At 57.6% G+C, this 20,827-nt stretch overlaps 3 protein-coding genes across 5 annotated transcripts; 1 reads left to right on the top strand and 2 right to left on the bottom strand.

Moving 5' to 3' along the window:
* The first annotated feature begins 137 nt into the window (after positions 1–137).
* Agpat1 (1-acylglycerol-3-phosphate O-acyltransferase 1) lies at positions 138–7,517 on the top strand. Of its 3 annotated transcripts, none has more exons than XM_051153555.1 (7): positions 138–317; positions 5,665–5,864; positions 6,125–6,258; positions 6,522–6,697; positions 6,823–6,918; positions 7,009–7,081; positions 7,329–7,517. In XM_051153555.1, the coding sequence occupies exons 2-7, from the start codon at positions 5,674–5,676 to the stop codon at positions 7,511–7,513; spliced, it is 855 nt and encodes a 284-aa protein (XP_051009512.1). In that variant the 5' UTR covers positions 138–317; positions 5,665–5,673; the 3' UTR covers positions 7,514–7,517. The 3 variants fall into 3 exon arrangements, with proteins under 3 accessions (XP_051009512.1, XP_051009513.1, XP_051009511.1); XM_051153556.1 differs by lacking the exon at positions 138–317 and adding an exon at positions 1,184–1,297; XM_051153554.1 differs by lacking the exon at positions 138–317 and adding an exon at positions 1,632–1,877.
* A 731-nt stretch (positions 7,518–8,248) lies between these two features.
* Egfl8 (EGF like domain multiple 8) lies at positions 8,249–10,318 on the bottom strand. Its single transcript, XM_051153576.1, has 8 exons — positions 10,112–10,318; positions 9,791–9,913; positions 9,572–9,681; positions 9,383–9,478; positions 9,126–9,296; positions 8,962–9,041; positions 8,727–8,880; positions 8,249–8,562 (listed from the first exon to the last, which is right to left on the bottom strand). Exons 1-8 carry the CDS (start codon positions 10,210–10,212, stop codon positions 8,519–8,521), a joined length of 879 nt encoding a protein of 292 aa, XP_051009533.1. The 5' UTR covers positions 10,213–10,318; the 3' UTR covers positions 8,249–8,518.
* Positions 10,319–12,190: 1,872 nt separating this feature from the next.
* On the bottom strand, positions 12,191–20,299 carry Ppt2 (palmitoyl-protein thioesterase 2). The gene is made up of 9 exons (XM_051153575.1): positions 19,829–20,299; positions 19,310–19,500; positions 18,954–19,107; positions 18,232–18,327; positions 18,036–18,143; positions 16,183–16,266; positions 16,003–16,087; positions 12,692–12,746; positions 12,191–12,555 (listed from the first exon to the last, which is right to left on the bottom strand). The coding sequence occupies exons 2-9, from the start codon at positions 19,490–19,492 to the stop codon at positions 12,412–12,414; spliced, it is 909 nt and encodes a 302-aa protein (XP_051009532.1). The 5' UTR covers positions 19,493–19,500; positions 19,829–20,299; the 3' UTR covers positions 12,191–12,411.
* Between the last annotated feature and the right edge of the window lie 528 nt (positions 20,300–20,827).

Below are 20,827 nucleotides of genomic sequence, written 5' to 3'. Positions count from 1 at the left end.
CATCCGGGTCTTCCGGCGGCGGGGACTCTGTGGGCTTGATTGGACGGTTTGCTTCGCCGCTGATTGGCCGAGGCCTGAGAGACGGTGCCCGGCCGGGGGGCGAGAGAGAGAGGGGGAGAGAGAAAGAGAGAGAGAAGGGGGCGGAAAGCCCGGGGTCGCAGGGTTCAAGATGGCTCCGGCCTCCTTGGGTGACGTGGAGGGAAGAAGCTGGGTCGGCCCCTCCCTGTCCGAGCAGCGGGGAGCAGAGCTGGGGTTAGCCCGACGTGCGGGGGGTGCTGCCCTCGGTCTGCGGTGTTAGCCCGACTCCGCCTCTCTAGGTGATTCTCAGGCAGGGCCGCCCCCGCTGTCGTGTGACCCCCGGGGCCGCGGCCCGCCCGCCCCTCGGGTGACCCGCGGGATGGGCGGACGCGCCCCTTCCTTGTAATCTGCCCGGCCCGGCTTCGGGTCGCCTTCCTGGCTGGTCCCCTGGGAGCCTGGGTGCATCCGACGTCAGTGGCCCTCACTGTAGCCCAAGGCGCAGGGTTAGGTAACAGTCCTCCCACGAGGGCTCCTCACCTAGAAGCCATGCAAAAGCCATCCAGGCCAAAGGTGCCCAAGGGGCGGGAGACGGGAGCACCCCGATAAAAGGGCCTATGTGACTCAGAGGAGAAGAAGCTGGGACTCGATGGAGGGAGGTCGGGGAAGCGAGGTGTTAGATACTGACATGGCGAATGTGGAGGTAGGAGCGACGGAAGAGACGTGGCCCCATCCCACCTGAGTCCTATCACTCCTAGGAAGCAGTGTCTGGTTTTGTGTTTGCTTTTAGTTCTTTTAGAGACAAGGTTTCCCTGTGGAACAGTCCTGGCTGTCCTGGGCTCACTTTTGTAGACCTGGCTGGCCTCGAACTCACAGCGACCCGCCTGCCTCGGCCTCCGGAGTGCTAGGGTTAAAGGCGTGCGCCTCCACGCCAGGCAGGAAGCGATGTCTTAGTGTCCAAAATCCATCGAAAGGAAGCGCTTAGACGGATTCTTAAAAGCCTCAGCTGCAGCCTCAAACTCAGATACTCCCGCCCCGGGCTCTAACGTGGGATTACAAGCGCAATCGGCCAAAACCGGCAGCCAGAGTGTGTGTCGGGGGGCGGGGTGGCTCAGGAGGGATGAAGGAAGGAGCAAAGTACGAAGGCAAACTAGCGTGCGAGAGGGAGAGGACCAAAGGTGTGCGGAGGAGATGGGGCCCGGGACAAAGAGCAAACGGGCGGAGAGCCGGAGAGCTATTCAGGGAAAGATGGAAGAGTGAACTCAAGCCTTGAGTTCAGAAGGTACTTATAGACGTTTGCGGCAGGATGGGGGGCAGGAGGAAGGGGGTGTCCGGGAGCCACGGCGTCCGGGGAAAGGCGCCGGCGTCGGGGCGGAGCTAGACGCTGCCGGGGAACGGCGCGGGGACCAGGGTCACAAGTGCAGAGCGCGGCTGGCCGGGCAGCGGGGCCGCGAACCCGGGCGAGCTCTCCCGGGGCGGGGCCAGCGGAGGCCTGGCGGGCGTCGGGAGGAGGCCATTGGCGAGGCCCGCTGCCCATCATCGCTCCCCACTTCCTGGTCGGCCCCGGAAGCCGGCGGGCGCTGGGAGGGGTGGGGGAGATAGCGGCGGCGGTGGCCCCGGCCCTCAGAGAGCCGGCTGGGAGGGAGGGAGGGCGCTGGGGGTACGGCCCCCCCACCGTGCCTACCGACATGGGCACAGCTTCCCTCTCCCACCACCCCTCCATCGGCCGGGGCTAGGACATCCCCAAGTCCTGTCGCCCCCGTGGCACCGACACCGAGGCAGAGATACAGCCAGCCGCCACCACCGCTGCCGCAGCCTGGCTGGGGAGGGGGCCCGTCCCCCAGGCCCCCCGCCCCGTTGAGGTGTGGGCGGGAAGGGGGTGGAAGGATGCGGAAGGAGGGCGCCGAGGGGCACCGGGATGGCGAGAGGGGTGGCTGGGAGGGCCGGCTGGGGAGAGGGAGCGACGCGGGCCGGCGACAGGCTGCGAGGTGGAGGGCTTGCCTCCGGTGCGAAGCCGGTGGGAGGGGGAGGACTGATGGCAGCTCGCAACCCGGGGCGGGGAGGGGGTGTGGACGAGGGAGCGACTCTCGGAGAGGGGATTCCCTTCGGGTTTCCCAGCCCCTCTGCTGCGTTTTTGGCCCCACATGACTTTTGGGCGGCGGGGAGAAGGCCAGGACTGCTTCCTAGGAATGCTGTCTGTCTGTCAGGCACCGGTTAACCTCTAGGCACAGAACCACTTAGTTCTCAGCGGCCTTCCATACTGGGATAGTCCCTCGTGGGAGGCTCTGGGTGCCTTTGCTAGGGTGAACGGGTCGTGTGCAGCTGGGCTGCCCCAGCGCGCCCCATAGGCTGCAGAGAATGACGCTTAAACTCCCATCAGAACGGCCCTCGTATTTTATGCCTGTGCCTCATGTTCCAGTGCCAAATCTGTGAGGACTTGGCATGTTAGACCTGTCTGGAGTTTCCATTTTGCCTATACGCTTTGTTTTTGCGTGTTTGCTTTAGCTTGCCTTCTTGGCCTCACAGGTTCATCTGTAGTTGAGAGTGTGCAGGATTCTTCTGTGCGGGCTCCAGTGGCTTAGCCCTGTTAGGATCACAGTAGCTTGTTGTCCGAGGTGCCCCTCCCACCACAGGTCTGGATGTCACCACAGCATGTACTGTGTACTGATTACACTGCCATTTATTTCGTGTGTTTATTGTCAGTATGATTGATTGCTCAGTTACCCATTTGACATCCTAATGTGTTTATAAATCTTAAACTATTTCTGAAGATGATTACTCCATCAGACAAAGGTTACACAAGTATTACTTGTTCTTTAATTCCTGGAAGCATTTTTTGTTGTTTTACTTTGAGACAGGGTCTCTGCGTAGTCCTGGCTGGCCTCAGACTCATCTGACTCAGCCTCCTGAGTGCTGGGAATAGTGGCATATGCCACCATGCCCAGCTAAGACTTCCTCCCCCCGCCCACGACAGTTTCACATAGCCTACGCTGGCCTCGAACCGTGATTTAGCCAAGGCTAGCCTGGAATTCCTGCTCTTCTTCTTTACATGTACATGTCATCACACGCAATGTCCAAACAGCCATTCTTCGGTTGCTTTACTTTGCTCACTACCCGACCTGTGTCTTCACACACGTCTCTCTCCGCATAGTCTGTGGCACAGCTTTAATGCAGCTCTGCCCTTCGGTGAGCCCGGCACTGTGTATGCGCGCTGCCTGTGCCCCACATGTTTGATGACACGGTGCGGTGGCACATTGGTCCCATTGTGTATTCTGTGTGCGATGGCACCTTCAGGATTTAGACTCTGGCTTCCCTGGGGCTGTGGGTATTTGGAGTGGGTTGCTTGGAGGCTCTTTGCAGTCAGGATTTGGGCAGGGGTGACTTTTCCTAATCACTGTTCCTTAAGAAGGTAACCGCCTAGTTGACCAGGGCTGCCAGCCCTGGGCCGCAGGTGTAACTCGGCAGCGGCAGAGCACTGTCAGCAGGTGAAAGTCCCATCAGTGCAAAATGAAAGGAAACAAAACCAACCAAGCCACCCAGTGTTAACTGCTTGGTTGTGGGTGTGTGTAGCCTTAAAATCCCTTCACCAAGGCCTGCTGAGCACCCGCTGTGCTTGCCTCTGCCTGGGCAACCCCTATCCTGAAGTTGCAGTCTAGAGGCAGAGCAGAAAAGCGCAGTGAACAGTGGGTGCCCTGTCGGTAGCTCTCAAGCCTGGCGAGTGGCAGACTTACCTGGAAGGCACGTTACATTTGGCCTGGCCCGCTGCCAGGGCTCATTATGCGTGGATGAGGCCCAGAAGTTGCTGTTTCTACCCCCTGACAAGCACCGGTCGTACGAGTGTCGTGGCGTGCACCTTTGCTCCCAGCGCTCAGGAGGAAGGAAGCGTTCGGGCAGGAAGATTGTCACGACCAGTGTGGGACATGCAGGGATCTTTGAGAAATTTGTAACGAAAGCATGAGCCTGGCGAGGCGGCGCTGGGCTGTGCAAAGCCAGGGAGGGAGGGCTTGTCAGCCACAGGGATGGTGGGGTCAGCACACGGAAGTGTGAAGGACTTATGGTGAGGGGGTGGGGTGGGGGTCCAAGAAGCACAAGTCAGCTTTTCAAGCAAGGCCTTTTAGGGAGACACTCGGTGAGGTGGAGGGCAGGCTAACAGCGTGCAGAGTACAGCCCGGGGAACAAAGATAGATAGATGCTGGGCAGAGCAGTTAGCAAGCCTGCTGCTGAGTTCTGAGGTGTAGGGCTGGGTGAGGGGTGCGGGTGTCTTCCCGAGCCTCTTGAAGGAAGGGCACACCTTTGACCTGCCTGGGAGACAGGCACACAACCTGACCCCGCCTCCAGCCGTGGGCCAAAATGGAGGAAAGAAGGGCCTGGAAGGCAGGTTCTGCATGTATGCCTCCTGCCTGAGCCTCCTGCTGTCCTCACTGGCTGGAAGTTCTGTTTACTGTGCCCTTTGCCTTTGATACTGCCTCTCACACCACCTGCCTGCCCACATTGCCTCCCTGTGTGCGCGCGTGCGTGCGTGTGTCTGTCTGTCTTGGGTGTGGGTCCTAGACATGTACACATCCCTTTGCTTGTCTCTAGGTATATTAGAAATTTTGAGCCGGGCGCGGTGGTGGTGCACGGCTTTAATCCCAGCACTCGGGAGGCAGAGGCAGGCGGATCTCTGAGTTTGAGGCCAGCCTGGTCTACAAAGCGAGTCCAGGACAGCCAAGGCTACACAGAGAAACCTGGTCTCAAAAAACCAAAAAAAAAAGAAAGAAAGAAAGTTTGTGTTTGTGTGTGAGTGTGTGTGCCTTGCGTGCCTCGGGATTTCGTGTCTGTGACACGCCCCTCCATTCTTGACATTTGTTCCACATTGTTTATCAATCACTGTCTCCATGTCTGCTGTGTGTGTGTGTGTGTGTGTGTGTACAGTGACAGTGCAGCAGGGTTCGGGAGCTCAGGACACTTAGGTTTAACTGTGAAGCTGCTGCTGGGGAGCCCCGTGGCCTCAGGTAAGTTCGTTCGTCTCCGTGAGCCATTTCCTGTGATGCCAGTAACGCAAAAAAGAACTTTGTGAACGGTCATGTGGGCCACACACAGGCCACAGCAGACAGACCAGCGCTGTCCACCAGAATGAAAATGGAGCTGTGAAGTTTACTGTGTTGGCATATTTAACGGAATCCAATAGACCCAGAAGGACTCGGTGCACGATGATGGGGTTCAGTGGCGGAGCTCTTACCCAGCATGGACAGGCCCAGCTCTGGGGTTGGGGGGCAGTGTTAATGGGATATTTTACGTGTCTGTGTTTCACCCAGAATCCTCAAGAATCTGGTGTGCATTTAACATTCCTAGCCCCTCTCCATTGGAAGTGGACGGTACAAGTGTAGACTGCCTGTCCAGAGCAGGTAACGGCACTTCATCAGCACCTAGGAGCCAGGGGTGCTGTGTGAACTAGAGACAGCCTGGGCTACAGAGGGCCAGGTCAGCCTCAATTAGAATGAAACTTTGACACATACACACACGCACACACACACAGTCCTTTCCAGCCCCCCTCTGTCAGTGCTGCAGAGGGCAGCTGTCTCAGACTGGCCTCCCCGTTCTGCGCCCTGGGAGCATCTCCCAGCTTTGCCTGCCCGGACCAGTTAACCTGGCTCCTCCCCCTTGCAGGTGAGCAGAATGGAGCTGTGGCCTGGGCCCTGGACGGTGCTGCTGCTGCTGCTCCTGCTCCTGCTGTCCACCCTGTGGCTCTGCAGTTCCAGTGCCAAGTACTTCTTCAAGATGGCCTTTTACAACGGCTGGATCCTCTTCCTGGCTGTACTCGCCATCCCTCTGTGTGCTGTGCGAGGTCGCAATGTCGAGAACATGAAGTAAGGCGCTAAGGCGAGAAGTGGGTCTTGAGGGAACCCACAGTGGATGGTGGGGGGGACCCACCGTGGATGGTGGTGGGACCCACAGTGGATGGTGGGGCGGGGCAACCCACAGTGGATGGGGGAGAGGGCTACAGAGATGGCCAGGAAGTCAGGCGGTGGCGGGCGGAGGTGCGCACGTGAGCAGCAATGGTGGGCAGAGGTGCGTGCGTGAGCGGCGTCAGTGGATCCCACTGGGCCCCCCTGCCATGACCCCACAGGATCTTACGTCTGCTGCTGCTCCACATCAAATACCTGTATGGGATCCGAGTGGAGGTGCGGGGCGCTCAGCACTTCCCTCCCACGCAGCCCTACGTTGTGGTGTCCAACCACCAGAGCTCCATCGACCTGCTCGGTGAGGCTCCTGGCAGGGCCCAGTCCCCTAGCATGGCCTTCTCTTCCGGCCCCTCCTCTTGGCTGTCACCCCTCCCCAGCCTCCTCTCCCTGCCTGGGGTGGGTCTGTCCTCAGCAGGTGCACCTACCTGTAGTCAGCCATCGTTTCTCAGGCTTTCTCCAACCCACTCCTCTTCTGTTTGTGTGGGTGGTGACCTGGGGTGGGTTCAGTGCCTGCCCTCCTTGACGTTGCCTGATTGATACCCCGCCCCCACGCCTGCCAAGGGATGATGGAGGTGTTGCCAGACCGCTGTGTGCCCATTGCCAAGCGTGAGCTACTGTGGGCTGGCTCTGTCGGGCTGGTCTGCTGGCTAGCAGGAGTCATCTTCATTAACCGGAAACGCACAGGAGATGCCATCAGTGTCATGTCTGAGGTGGCCCAGACCCTGCTCACCCAGGATGTGAGTCTTCCTGGGATGGGGATTTGGGGTTAGGGAGTAAATGGTTGCAAATGACCAGTTGTCAGTGCTGTGTCCTTGTCATAGTGTGGTAGCAACTGACGTGTGTTACCACCTCTTTCCCTCAGGTGAGAGTCTGGGTTTTTCCTGAAGGAACAAGAAACCACAATGGCTCCATGCTGCCCTTCAAACGTGGCGCCTTCCACCTTGCCGTACAAGCCCAGGTGATGACTGCAGCTCCTCCTGCGTGTTAGCGCCCCGACCACTTCCCTCCTGCCCAGGACATGCCTGCTCACTGCTCTGCTTCTCCGCAGGTCCCCATTGTCCCCATAGTCATGTCCTCCTATCAAGACTTCTACTGCAAAAAGGAACGCCGCTTCACCTCGGGTGAGTTCGCCTGCGCTGAGGGCTCTGAGCAGGCCTGGCGGGGGTGCAGCCAGCCGCTCACGGGAGCCCAGGGAATGCTGCTGATGCAAGGGGATCTTAAGTGCCCACTGCACAAGCCAGGCCAGTCTCCAAGGGGATGGTTACAGTGTGGAAGGAAAAGAAAGTGCAGCTGGTGTGTGCAACACCGAGTGTGGAGAGGGGCCTGTCAGCAGCTGGAAAGCGAGCATGCTGTTCCTCACCCCACCAGGACGATGTCAGGTGCGGGTGCTGCCCCCAGTGCCCACAGAAGGGCTGACACCAGATGACGTCCCAGCTCTGGCAGACAGAGTCCGGCACTCCATGCTCACCATCTTCCGGGAGATCTCCACTGACGGCCTGGGTGGTGGCGACTGTCTGAAGAAGCCTGGGGGAGCAGGCGAGGCCCGGCTCTGAGCTCCCCGTCACCTGTGAAGCAGGGCCACGCCCTCTCCCCAGGTCCCCACTCCCTCCTCTCCTTCTGGAATCTTCAACTTCTGAAGTGAATGTGGTTACAGCATCACTCCATGTCCTCTCCCTGCCCCACCCACGGACTCTCCTGCGTGGGCGCAGACTCCACTCCGAGCCCCACCTGCCATCTTGTCTTGTGGGACAGTTGCCTCCCCTCATCTCAAGCGGCTCATCCTGTGAGGGTGGGAGACATTCCATCCACCCCTCCCCTGTGGTCTCTTGGCGGCCTTCTCTCGCTCTTCACCCCACACTGGACAGTGGACTCATCTGTTCTGTGGAACAAACAGTCCACCCCTCACCCCCAAGTCCACAGGCGAGCGGGCTCATGTGCGAGTGAGTGCGGACTCCTCACCCTGTGGCTGGAAGCTGAACCTGAACACTCGTCACCGGCTCACCTGGGGACTCCCTCAGCACTGTCCCCCTCCATGGCGCTGGTCAGAGGTCTCACCCCTGCTGTGCCAGGGCTGAGCACACTTCTGCGTCCCCTGTCCCCAGGAAAGAGGTCTTCCGGCACTATCTAACCAAATTCTCGAGAGGCCAACATCAGAAGCTGCGCTTTCTGCTCCCCGGGGTCTTGGGGGAAGGAACCTGACCCTGGCCAGAGGGAGAGGAGGGCGCTTAATTTATTTCTCTTTCTTTTAAGGTACCCCTCCCTCTTGAGACAGTTTTCATTTTCTCCAGGGGCATTGGCCAGTCCCTGCCTCCCACCCTAGACCCGTTCCTCAGAGCCGGGAGGTAGGCTGGGGCAGAAGGAACCAGTGGGGTCCAGTTTTGTGTGTTGGTTTTTATTATCTGGATAACAAGCAAGCAACTGAGAATAAAAAGAAAGAGAGATCTGGGGGCGTTCTGTGGCCTGTTGCTCCCACGTGGTCAATCCCTGGGTCTGCTGGTCCCAGATTAGTAGGTGCGATTTAGGTAGGAGTTAGGGATCCTGGGTGTCGCAGGACCTGGTTAGGCACGGAGCCCTGGACCCAGGCTGTTGTCCTCACAGGCACCTGGTCAAAGGCAAAAAGGCAAGGTGGCTGTGGGCTGGAGGGAGGGGCTGCCAGCCACCCAACAAGACACAAGTGGCCCTGGGACCAGTCCCGGCAAGGTTTCAGGCGTGAAATGCCGACTTGAGGCTGGGTCTTCAGTCACGGAGGAGGAGCAGCGGACTCACAGGCACCCAGCCTTTCCTCGAGTAGCAGCACCTGGTCACTGAGGGACTCGATCCTGTCACCCCGGCCCCACAGCTCAGCCACCTGTTCGGGCCGCAGCTCTTCAGGTGACATGGGCAACACTGCTCGGACCCAGGCTCCGGCCTGCGTGGCCCACTACAAAGGAAAGTGGCACCTCAGGATGCTGGCAAGGTCCTGGGAGCTCTGGCAACCCCAGCGCCTCTGCCGGCGGCTCACCTGCTCCAGTCGTTCCAGGCGCCCGCGGAGCTCTGCCACCTCCCACCTCAAGGCTCGCTCCTCGCCTTCTACTTCCCGAACTGGGACAAAGGAGAATGTGAGTGCGGCCTCGGCCTGGCCTGCTGCGGGGCCCCAGCCCCACCCTGCGGGCATCCCACACTCACCCGCCACGCTGAGGATGCTGGCACGTGTGGAGGACTCCAGAGGCCCCTCTGCGCAGGCGCGTCCGTCAGGACCCAGCACCAGGGGGTGTGGGCAGCTGCAAGCGAAGCTGCCCAGGGTGTTGAGACAGTCATGAGAGCAGACAGTAAGGCTGGCCCTGCATTCATCCACATCTGCCAGAGAGAGAGGGTGCTGAAGGGGGTGGGGTGCCGGCCAGGCTGGGAGGCCCCACTGCGCGTGGGGGCGCTGACTTGCTTACCCACGTGGCAGTGCTTCCCTCCCCAGCCTGGGGCACACTCGCACCGGTCTGGTCCAGTGCAGACACCTCCATTAAGACAAGGCTTGGAGCAGATGGCTGGGGTGCATTTGAGAAAAAAAGAGTTAAGACTGGAACACAGTGCCAGCTCCCCAGCGTGGCTCTCACGAAAGCCTCAAGACCCAGCCTCACCTTCGCAGGTGAGAGCTCCTGGGTGTGGCTTCTTCCAGCCTTGGCAGCATACCACATGTGTCTGCTGTACCTCCCGCCTCACCTCCCGCCAGGCCACACGGTAAGTGGTCCTAGAACATGGAGCCAGGCTCAGGACTCTGCGTGCCTACCCTGGGCTTGATTCTTGGGGTGCGCCTGAGAGACCTGGGGCCTTCGGCCTCCTGAGGCCTCCTCTCTCACCTGTACGTGCTGCACACACGCCGCCCAGCACACAGGGTCAGGTAAGGCTTGTACACCGGTTGACTGTAGGACTCGTTGTAACGGAGCGGAACCAGCAGTGTCTGCTTGGAGCACACTCCCAAACTGTAGCCGTGCCGGGGAAGGGGGTGGGAGACACTGAGTGTGGCAGGCCCTCAGCAGCCTTGAGTCCCACCTCCCTCACACCACTGAGACCTGGCGCCCACAGCGTCCTGCCCTCACTTTACACTTTTGTGTTTGCCTCTTGCCAAACCCAACCCCAGCGGAGACCTCACCCTGCCCTCCCACCCCATTTGCTGTCACCTTTCTTTGAAAGATCCTCCTTTGGCCCCCTGGCCTGACGTCAGCAGCAGGAAGAATGAAAGTGCACCCAGGGAAAGGCACAGCTCAGCCCTGGGCCCCATGGTGCTCCGAGACTGGGCTGCGGGCAGCAGCTTAGCTGAGGCCCTCCTGAAGCAGCCTACTGAGGTCGGGCAGTCACTGTTCTGAATGAGCCATCACGTGGTCTACAGCGGCCTGTATGGCTAACAGGGCATGTCTGACCATTAGCAAACCATGGTCTGTTCGCCCTCAACCAGGATCACCCCTACCCCAACTTATCCGGTGCTTGTGGCCGGCCTTCCCACACAACCCTATGCTCCCTTAAAATGTCACCTTCAAAGCTGCAGACACCAGCTGGGCGTGGTGGCACACACCTTTAATCCCAGTGCTCAGGAGGCAGAGGCAGGTGGATCGCTGTGAGTTCAAGGCCAGCCTGGTCTGCAAAGTGAGTCCAGGCCAGCCAAGGCTACACAGAGAAACCCTGTTGAAAACAACTCAAAAACAAAACTGCAGCTACCTTACACACAAACCCAAGCATAGTAAGCACATTTTGCCCTGGTGCTCTCCCACCCCATCATGAATCCCCCACGCCACACAGACCATCCCTCAGAAGCCCTCCCCAGCTCACTCCCACCCTGAGGCCAATAGTCCCTCCCACCACCAGCCTCCTCTCCGCACAGATCCCTTCTCCCTCTCATCCCACCTGTTTTCCCCTGTCCAGAGAGACTTAGGCTGCAGCAGCAGGAGCCCAGGCAGCCGTGGCAGCAGCAGCTTAGACTGGTGGGTGGGCCTCTGGCTGGGAAGAGGCAACGGGGTTGGGCCAGGCAGTAGCCTCCCACTCCTGTCAGCCTCCCACAAGCTCCTCAGACTCAGGCGGGCCGGGGAGGTCCTGCCTTCGTCACCTTCCCTTAAAGTACTGCTCAGCAAGACCTACACAACCGTTGGAGGCCCCCAAATATGAAGTTGGCTGGGGCTAATAGCAACCAGTACCCCTCCCCCTTTCAACCTGACACACTGGGATAATGTGAGGACAGGGAGGGAGAGGGTGGGAGACAATTCAAGGGCAGGTCACAGCCAAGCAGGAAAGCGGCTGTCACACAAGGGCAGGGACAGCCCAAGGCGCCGAGGGGGAAACTGCCTCCATCTCTGGCATTTGTTGAGGTCTGGGGGCACCACCCCCAAGGCGGGACAGACAAGGCCCTATTGTCTTTGTCCAAATTCCTCCTCCCAGGCAAAGGGAGACTCTGTACAGCCCCTCACCCAGCGCAGGCCTACAAAGGTCAAGGGGCATGATGGGAGTCCACCGTGACCCTCCACCCCCTTGTCTAGCCTGGGGGTGGCGGGCCAATTCCACCCATGAGGCTGAGGCCCAAACTGCAGGAGCCTGGGGCTCAACCCCCTCACCCAAGGCTGGGACAGGAAGAGAATTGTCTTTAGCAGGAAAGAACCCACAGAGTCAGGAACCCACACAAAATGGGCATTGAGAGCACGGAAACACCAGCGGGGTCCACACCCCAGACTAAGCATCCGGGCACCCAGGCCCAGGCTTTCTATGCCCACCCTCCTAAGGGAGCCCTTCACCTTGGAAAAAGCCATGCCACGATGAGGAAATGAAACTTTATTTCTATAAATACAGGGAACACCCACTCATGGGTAGTTAAAAGAGGGGCTGGGACCTCAAAGAACCCAGGCTCCCAGGGGGTACCCCAATACTGATCATAGGGACTGGGGGAATCCCCAAACCTGAGATAGGCCTTGCAGGCCACAGCTATCCCCCAACACTGACACTTCAAAAGTGGAACTGTCCCCATAGGGGAGCCTCAGAACCCCTCTTCCGGGCGTCCCTCTACGTGAGGAGGCTGGCGTCGGGGAAGTTGAGAAAAAGGGACGTAGGGATAACAGAAGCTAAAAATGTCCTGAGTGGCCTGGAAGGAGGCCCCTGTGGTGGGCAGGGGCTGGGTTCTCCTCCGGTACAGCCAGACCCGGAGGAGCAACAGCAGCAGCGGTGAAGCCACTTAACGGCCTGGTGCTTGCCTCCCGACCTCAGCCGCAGGAGAGAGCTTGGCGGCATCCCCAAGTGAGGACATGAGGTAGGGGACCAGGACTTATCATTCATAGAGGAGCAGTGGGAAGGGCTCTGGGAGCCCCGGTGGGGGTGGGGCAGTGTGGGACCGATGAGGTGGTCGCAGGGTTAGGCGTGCCAGAGCCTGGCGCCTGCTTCCCAAGGCCACCACGCGGTCTCTGGGCAGGGGAACTCCTGGAGACCCCTCCGGAGGACATCTTCAAGAGAGCCACGGCTCGATGCAAGTATCGTAGAGCGTGCGGTTGGAGTGCCAGGTAGTGTGAGAGATCCCAGCCATCTGACACCTCTCGATGGCCCCCCGGGCCAAGAGAGTCTTCAACCCGAAGGAATCTCGAAGGTACACCTTCAAGGTTGGGTGGAGGGGCGTGGAGACCGGGAAGAAAAAGACAGGGTGAGGTACTGCCAGTGTCCAGACCCCGCCTCCTCCCCCAGGCACGCAGGCAGTCAGCTCTGCAGTCAGGGGCGGAGCGAGAGCTTACCGGCTGCTGCTCCATCTCCAAGACAGTTTCGTTGGCATCGTAGAAACCAAAGAAGCTACAAAGAGATTTGCAGGGAGGATATCAGGAGAGCCAGGACAATTAGTGTACAACAGTGCCCCACAGAGACTCCCAGCGCACCAGGGGACAGCGTGGAGCGAGGAGCTGGGCACGGCGACACTTGGGAGATGAAGGCAGAAGCATGGCGTTTGAGGTCAGCCTCAGCTACATAGCGAGTTCCAGGCCAGGCAGGCCTACCAGAGACCCTGCTCAAACAACAAAAAACTAAGAACAGTTCCTGACTTAAAGAATTGAAGGACCGGAGAGCTGGTTCAGAGGTTAAGAGCACTGGCTGCCTTTCCAGAGGACTCAGGTTCGATTCCCAGCAGCACCACAGTGTTTCCGAACCAGATGTAACTTGGGTTCTAGCTCATCCATGCCATCTTATGGCCTCCGCTGAAATCAGGCGTGCATGTGTGGTACACACGTGTACATGCAGGCAAATCACTCATACACATAACATCTAAAACAATAATAAAAGAGTTTCCGGGTGCACGCCTTTAATCCCAGCACTCAGGAGGCAGAGGCAGGTGGATTGCTGTGAGTTCGAGGCCAGCCTGGTCTACAAAGTGAGTCCAGGACAGCCAAGGCTACACAGAGAAACCTGTTTGGGGCGGAGCGGAAAGTGGGGTGAGGTGGTGCTGTCTGTAATCCCAGCACTCTGGGAGACAGGCAGGCAGCCAGGGCTACACAGAGAAACCCTGTCTCGAAAAACAAAAAACAGAGAGAGAGAGAGAGAGAGAGAGAGAGAGAAGAAATGAAGAAATGAGCTGGGCCACACATCTGTAATCCTAGCACTCTGGAAGGCACAGGCAGGTAGATCGCTGTGAGTTCAAGGCCAGCCTGGTCTGCGAAGTGAGTCCAGGACAGCCAATGCTACACAGAGAAGCCCTGTCTCGAAAAACTTAAAAAAAAAAAAAACAACCTAACTCTAAAGTTGGATTTGCAGTTGGGTTGGTAGAATGGCCGCCTAGCATGCACGACATGGGAACCAAAGTCTACATCCTTGGCTATGCAACAAGTTATGGGGCCAGCCTGGAATACATTGGTGCTGTTTCAAACCAAACCCTAAAGACATCATAACTCCCACCTATCTGCTACCGTTCTTTCCTCTTGGTGCCAAGAATCAAACCTCCGAGCCAGGCATGGTGGCACAGGCCTTTAATCCCAGCATTCAGGAGGCAGAGGCAGGAGGATCTCTGTGAGTTCAAAGCCAGCCTCTTCTACAGAGTGATTCCAGGACAGCCCAGACTAATGAGAGAAAAACAAACAAACAGGGTGCTAGCCTGAGCTACACCTTCACACACCATGTTGTCCTTGAGTAGAGTCCATTTGGTAGCCCAGGCTGGCTCTGCCTCCAAGGTACTGGGATTACAGTTGGCACAGTATGTTTAGCTACGTCTTACTATAATAAAAAAATAGCTCGGGCTGGAGAGATGGCTCAGAGGTTAAGGGCACTGCCTGCTCTTCCAGAGGTCCTGAGTTCAATTCCCAGCAACCACATGGTGGCTCACAACCATCTGTAATGTGATCTGATGATCTGCTGTGGCGGGCGGCATACATGCAGGCAGAGCACTGTATACATAATAATAAATAAATAAATCTTAAAAAAAAAAAAATAGCTCAAGGGCCTGACAATGGCAACAAGGGTTCAAGTTAACCACGCCCCCCACCTCATTCATCTCTTGCTCTCCCCACACTGTACTGCACCCCTGCACCCCCCCACTCCGGAGGCTCTGATGGGCTCTGGTGGCGTGGCCTTCCCTTACTTCCTCAGGCTCGCTCAGCTGGAAGCTCCTTCATGGGCACTTCCCTCACAGCAGGCTGCCTCAGGCTACCCACAGGCTACAGCTGGCCTTGGCTGCCTCTCTCACTGCAGCTGAGATAGGTAAGCATTTCTAATTTAGTGCCTTCTCCCCAACCAGAGCAGAAAGTACAGGACATCGGGGACTTTCTTTGCTGATGCCTCCCCAGGGCCCAGAACTGCACCTGGGCACACACAGTGTTCAATAAATATTTGTTAAGGAAATTTCAGGTGACATTCCCAGATCAGTTCATGGTGGCATGCCACAGAGGCAGGTGTGCAGTGCCATGGAGCCACCAGCTTTCCTGAAATATGAGACAGAGGTAGATGCTCTTAGGGTCTGCGGAGAAAGGGCAGGTAATGTGAGAAAATGGCGGGGGCCTCACATTCACACTGTAGTGATGCCAGTGTTCAGACTTTAGCCTTCTTGAGATCGTTTCTGGTTTCATTTTTGGTTGTTTTGTTTTGTTTTAGTTTTTCGAGACAGGGTTTATCTGTGTATCCCTGGCTGTCCTAGACTCACTTTGTAGACCAGGCTGGCCTCCAACTCAGAGATCCTCCTGCCTCCGCCTCCCCGAGTGCTGGGATTAAAGGCCTGTGCCACCTCACCCAGCAGTCTGACTTTGATGCTGTGCTCAGATACCCAAGATACAGCCCCAAGGAAAATCTGGACATAGCACACACAGGCCCTTGATAAACCATCTCTGCAAACTCCTAAAATCCTGCAATTGCTTCCTAATTATTTCTGTATGGATGTTTGTGTGTGGTTTTTGAAATTGGGTTCCACGTAGCTCAGGCTGGCCTTGTGTTGACTATGTAGTCCAAGGATGACCTTGAACTTGTGATCCTCCTCTCTGCTTCCAGAGTCCTAGGATGCAGCCCTGGTGATCGAGCTCGGGGTGGGAGGGAGGAGCATGTGTCCTAGGCAAGCCCTCTACCAGCTGAGCCACATCTCCAGCTGCCAAGATTAGCAGACTCTGTAATGCCAGCTTTTTTGTCTGCTTGCTTGCTTGTTTGGTGGTGGCGGTGTTCTGGATGGCCTGAAGCAGAGATCCACCCGCCTCTGCCTCCTGGGTGCTGGGATTAAACATATATCGGGTTTTTTTGGTGTGTTTTGGTGAAAACAATCCCATTTTCTTGCCCACACTCATCCTGAGGTCCTGGGTTCAAGTGATCTTCTTGCCTCAGACTAGACACTTGCCTAGCACGTGCCGGTCCCTGGGTCCCGTCCCCAGCCTTGCCAAAAAGAAATAAGAGGGAGACGTGGATGCGGTGATAACGCCTGACCCTTGGGAGGCAAAGGCAAGAGGCTCACCCATCAATCCTGGGCTACACAAGGGAACCCTGTCTCTAAAACAAATGTCTACTGTAGGGGGCACAGGTTTGGGAGATCACGATCTGTGCAGGTTGCAGAGCCCAACTTCAGCCTTTATAACGAATCCCTTGTTACCTAGATTGCCAGGGGGTGATAACTCCGTCATCAGGGCCCCCAATCAGCACCAGGCGGCCCACGCGAAGGAAGTTCTTCCGCCATGCTGCAGAGACAGGAAGGGAGGCAGTCAGCCACAGAGGCCAGGCCAGGTGTAGATAAAGCAGGCCTGCGTGCACACGGGTGGGGCTGGGGTCTTACCGGTGGCGTTGGGATGGTCTCGCTCCCGGTTGATGAGGGCCAGAAAGCTGCTGGCATTGAGGTACAAGTCATCGTGGTGAGGATCTGAGTGCAAACAACAGTCAGGAGGCAGCCGGGAGCTGGGGTGTGGCGCAGCTGGCCAAGTCCCTGCCTAGTGTGCCTGAGGCCCTGGGGACCCCAGGCACCACATGACCTGGGCATGGGTGGCACACACCTGTAATCCTAGCAGTCAGGATGTTAAGTCGCGAGGATCAGAGGTTCAAAGTCACCCGTGGCTACACAGAGTTCAAGGGGCCTGGCTCAGTAGTTAAGAGCACCGACTGCTCTTCTTCCAGGACTCTGGTTCAATTCCCAGCACCCACAGGTGGCTCACAACTGTCTGTGACTCCTGTCCCATGGGATCCAAAGCCGCCTCATAGCCTCCACAGGCAACAGGCACGTTATGTGGTGCACATATACACAGATAAGACACTCATACACATAAAATCAAAAAATTAAAGTTAAGGGGGCTGGAGAGATGGCTCAGCGGTTAAAAGCACTGGCTGCTCTTCCAGAGGTCCTGAATTCAGTTCCCAACAACCACATGGTGGCTCACAGCCGTCTATAGTGAGATCTAGTGCCCTCTACTGGCCTGCAGATGTACATGCAGACAAGACACCCATATACATAAAATACATAAATAAATCTAGTAGTGAGGACAGACACCTAGCCACACAACAGAAAATAACTGTCAACATATTGGAAGGTACTTCTGAGGGGGTTGTTCTGTTTTGTCTGATTTTTGAGATAGGATGCTAGCTGCCCTGAACTCTACATAGGTCAAGTTGGCTTCGGAACACAGAGATCCTCAGGCCTCTGCCTCCAAAGTGGGGGTAGGGGGGTGGGCAGGAGGATTAAATGCATGTACCACCGTGGGAGGCCTGGAAGGCCTCTCATCTGGTTCCCTGACTGAGCTGGTGGTTAGACCACGTTACTATCGTTGATCTGATGATTACAAGCACTTCCCTGGGAACATTCTATATTACTCTGTCGATGGAGGTACCCAAGGCTACCCAACAAAGTCAGACTGCAACCCCTCACCTGGACCCAGCATTCAGTCACACTTCACTATGCTAGAGGTTAGCCCCTACTGGACCAAATCCAGGCGGTAACTTGTTTCTGTAAATAAAGCTGTGCCAGGACAGCCACTCACTCACAAGGCCCTATGGTCCACACTGCAGCCGCCGAACTGGGACCCACAGTAGTGGGGAGTAAAAATGCACTCCTGAAAGTTGTTCTCCGACCTCCATCTATGTGACATCACACACACACACACACACACACACACACACACACACACACAGAAACGATAATCTTTGTTTATTTGGCTTGGTTTTTTCCAGGCTGGCCTCGAGCTCACTGCCATCCAGATCCGCCTGCCTCTTCCTCCCGAGTGCTGGGATTAAAGGTGTGCACCACTACGCCCGGCTCTGTTTTTTTTCCCCCGAGACAGGGTTTCTCTGTGTAGCCTTGGCTGTCCTGGAACTCACCTTGTAAACCAGGCTGGCCTTGAACTCAGAGATCCACCGGCCTCTGCCTCCTAAATGCTGGGATTAAAGGCGTGCACCACCACCACCACCACCGTGCCTGGCTAATCCATTATTTTCTTTAAAGAAATTTTTTGCAGCAGATTACACTCTTGGAGGCAGCTGGGTGGCTTGCATACCACATTCGGAACCTTTGGGTCTGATAAACGGAAGCTGTGGCTTTGGTTATGGTAGAGGTGGGAGCAGCAGGCCCCACCCACTCATGGAGGCCCCGCCCACCCACAGCGCCCCGCCCACGGAGGCCCGGGAGCAGCATCTCCCACTCACCATGCCAGTAGTTGCAGATGGAAAACTCCTGGCCCCAAGGACTGTAGCAGACCCGATAGAGGTTAGAACGCATGGAGGTCGGGAACAGCCACTTCAAATAGTCCGTGTCTGTGAAGAGAACGGCAGTGCCAAGTGGCCTCAAACCTCTGTGCCCCCAGACACGTCGCCTTCTGTGGAACCCACAGTGCCCACTCACCTCCATACTGCCCCATCTGCGGAGACGAGAGAGAGATGAAGGAATCCACGTTGTGCTCATCCATGACAGACAGCAAAGCGCGGCACACCAGGCCCCCTGGAGGCAGAGCGCCAACGTTGGCTCTTACCTACAGACACCAGAGCAACCCCTGGCTCCTGTCTCTCGGAATACTGAACGTGGGCCTGGGGTCCCGGGCTGCAGAGATGGCCCAGCGGTTAAGAGCGTTGACTGCTTTTTCAGAGGACCCCGGTTCAACGCCCAGCACCCACATGGCAGCTCACAACTGTCTGTAACTCCAAGATCTGACACCCTCACACAGATATAAATGCAGACATACATACAATGTACATAAAATTAAATTTTTAAAAATATTTTTTACTTTAAAAAAAGGGGAGGGGGCTGGGATCCAAGACAGCGGATACATTTAGTGCCAACAGGTCGCATGCTAAAAGCCTCTACAGCTCTGGCCAACTGATAAACATTTAGCGGCTCTCCAAACCCTTAAATCCAAGAACCATGGACAATGAGGACAGAAGGAAGCCTCCCTCCCATTCAGGACACACAGGAGGAAGCCACGTGCTGAGGGAATAAAGACAAACAAACAAAAAACATGGCTCCTTTGCCAGGGCTCTGAGCAGAGCAACGCAAACGCTGGAAATCACACCTCAGGTAAAGGGCAAAGGTCGCACAGAGTCTGGAAGTTAGGAGTTTGTGTTGCCTACCCTGGGAGTAGCAGATGAGGTGCACCCCATCCGGGGCCTTTTCCATGATGGGGACCACTGCCTCTCGGAACCCTTGCACCTGTTCCCACAGGGGCCGCAAGCTCTCTCTGCCATCGAAGAGATCAAGCACTGTCACCACAGTCCCGGGGTGTGTCTGTGGGAAAGGGGGAATGCAGCCACTGGGGTTGGACTATGGGAGGCCACGTGCAAGCACTGTGCTTGCTGGAACCAGGAGCCCCGGTCCCGCAACTCTCCCCCATGCCAGCAGCAGTACCCTGAAGAAATGGCCTAGTGGGGTTGTCTCTCAGCTGCCCTCACCTCCTCCCCCAGCCGCCACCCGGCGTGCCCTGACAGACCTCATTGATGTAGCCCAGCAGGTGGCGGAAGCTGTACGAACTGTCAAACAGGCCGTGCACCACGATCACTGGCTTGTAGGACACGCGGTGGGGCGCGGGGGCTGCGGGCATCAGCGGCCACAGGAACGGCAGGAGGAGCAACGTCCACGCGCAGGGAAGCCTCTGCCTCCATCGCCCCGGCATGCTCCCACCTGAGAAGGAACGAGGGGCGGTGAGGGAGACGGACCCCCTCTGCTCCCCAACAGACGCACAGCAAGCAACGCCCCGGCCTCTGCCCCTACACCTGATCCTTTGAGACAGCCGACTTTTACTTACTCCAGTTGGCTCGGCGCAAACACACCCCTTTACCACCTCCACGCGCCAATGCTCACCCTGAGTCCCGCCCCACTTTGGCGGTCAGGGGACTTGGTCCCTAGGCCCAGGATCTTCCTTAAGCATTACCTCGGCCATGCACAACTCCGGGTTCTGCAAAGGCCCCAGAGCGACAGCCCTGGCCCCACGGACAGTGGAAACTCCCACCTGGCCTGGGTCTGGAGGCTTCGCCCCTCCAGCTGTTTACTTGTACCCAGTCTGGAATCCACCGGGTGGGAGGGAAAAGGGGACCAGGAGAGCGCGCAGGGGGATGACGGACGGGATGGGGGAAAGGCTGCTCGGGGTTGGGCAAAGCCGTCACGTCCGGGGCTTTCCCTGGTAACCCAGCCAGCGTCCCCTGCAACGCGGACCGGGGACCGGGGAGGCAATGGAACGTTCCATTGCACCCAAAGAGCCGGGGAGGAAATAGGCGGAGCGATCCATTCAGCCGGGTGGGGAAACGCGACAGTAGAGGAGATAGGCCCGGGCATTTAAAGAAGGCTTTCCAAGGCTCAGCCGCATCCAGCCACCCTAGGGGCCCCACTTCCCCTCCTGGATGCGCCCTCACTTTCCAACCCAGGCTGTCTGGCTTCGCAGCAGAGCCCGAATTCCTGGTACCAAGAGAAGGTGCGAGGGTAGAGGTTAGGCGTCTAGCCGGACTCCAGGCTTGTGCCAGGCCAACGGCAGACGGAGCGCCCCTCTCCCCTGCCCTGCCTGTCCCCCCCCCCCCGCACCCCCGCTCCCGATTGGCGCCTTACAACTCTTCACTTTGAAGTGCGTGTTGTGCCCTTGTCTCCGGAGACGCCGAGAGTCCTCCAGGCCCCTCGAGTGAAGTGCAGCCTGACCCAGTTTCTCTGGCCCTACTTTTATCTCCGCATTCGCGACCCACCCCTCCGTGACCCACCTTACAAGGGCGTGGGGCCCCTGGGGCCTGCCAGGACTCACCACAGGACTCCGCCGGTCTTTCAACCCTAAGCGAACCCAACAATCTGCTCCTCAGATCCCTGCGAGCGGCCGGCGACACGGAACCTGCCACTGCAGCCAGACTTCCGTGCCGCAAGCGAAGCGCTGGCACCACTCGGCCTACCCGTGACCCCGGCGCGCGCCCGCTGGCCTTTATCCTAAGCCAGGGCTTTTGCTTAGCAGTTTTAATAAGTTTGCAGGATT

This window comes from Acomys russatus, chromosome 11 (genome assembly GCF_903995435.1).
Source record: "Acomys russatus chromosome 11, mAcoRus1.1, whole genome shotgun sequence".
Classification (NCBI taxonomy): domain Eukaryota; kingdom Metazoa; phylum Chordata; class Mammalia; order Rodentia; family Muridae; genus Acomys; species Acomys russatus.
This window is presented reverse-complemented; position numbering and strand designations above follow the sequence as displayed.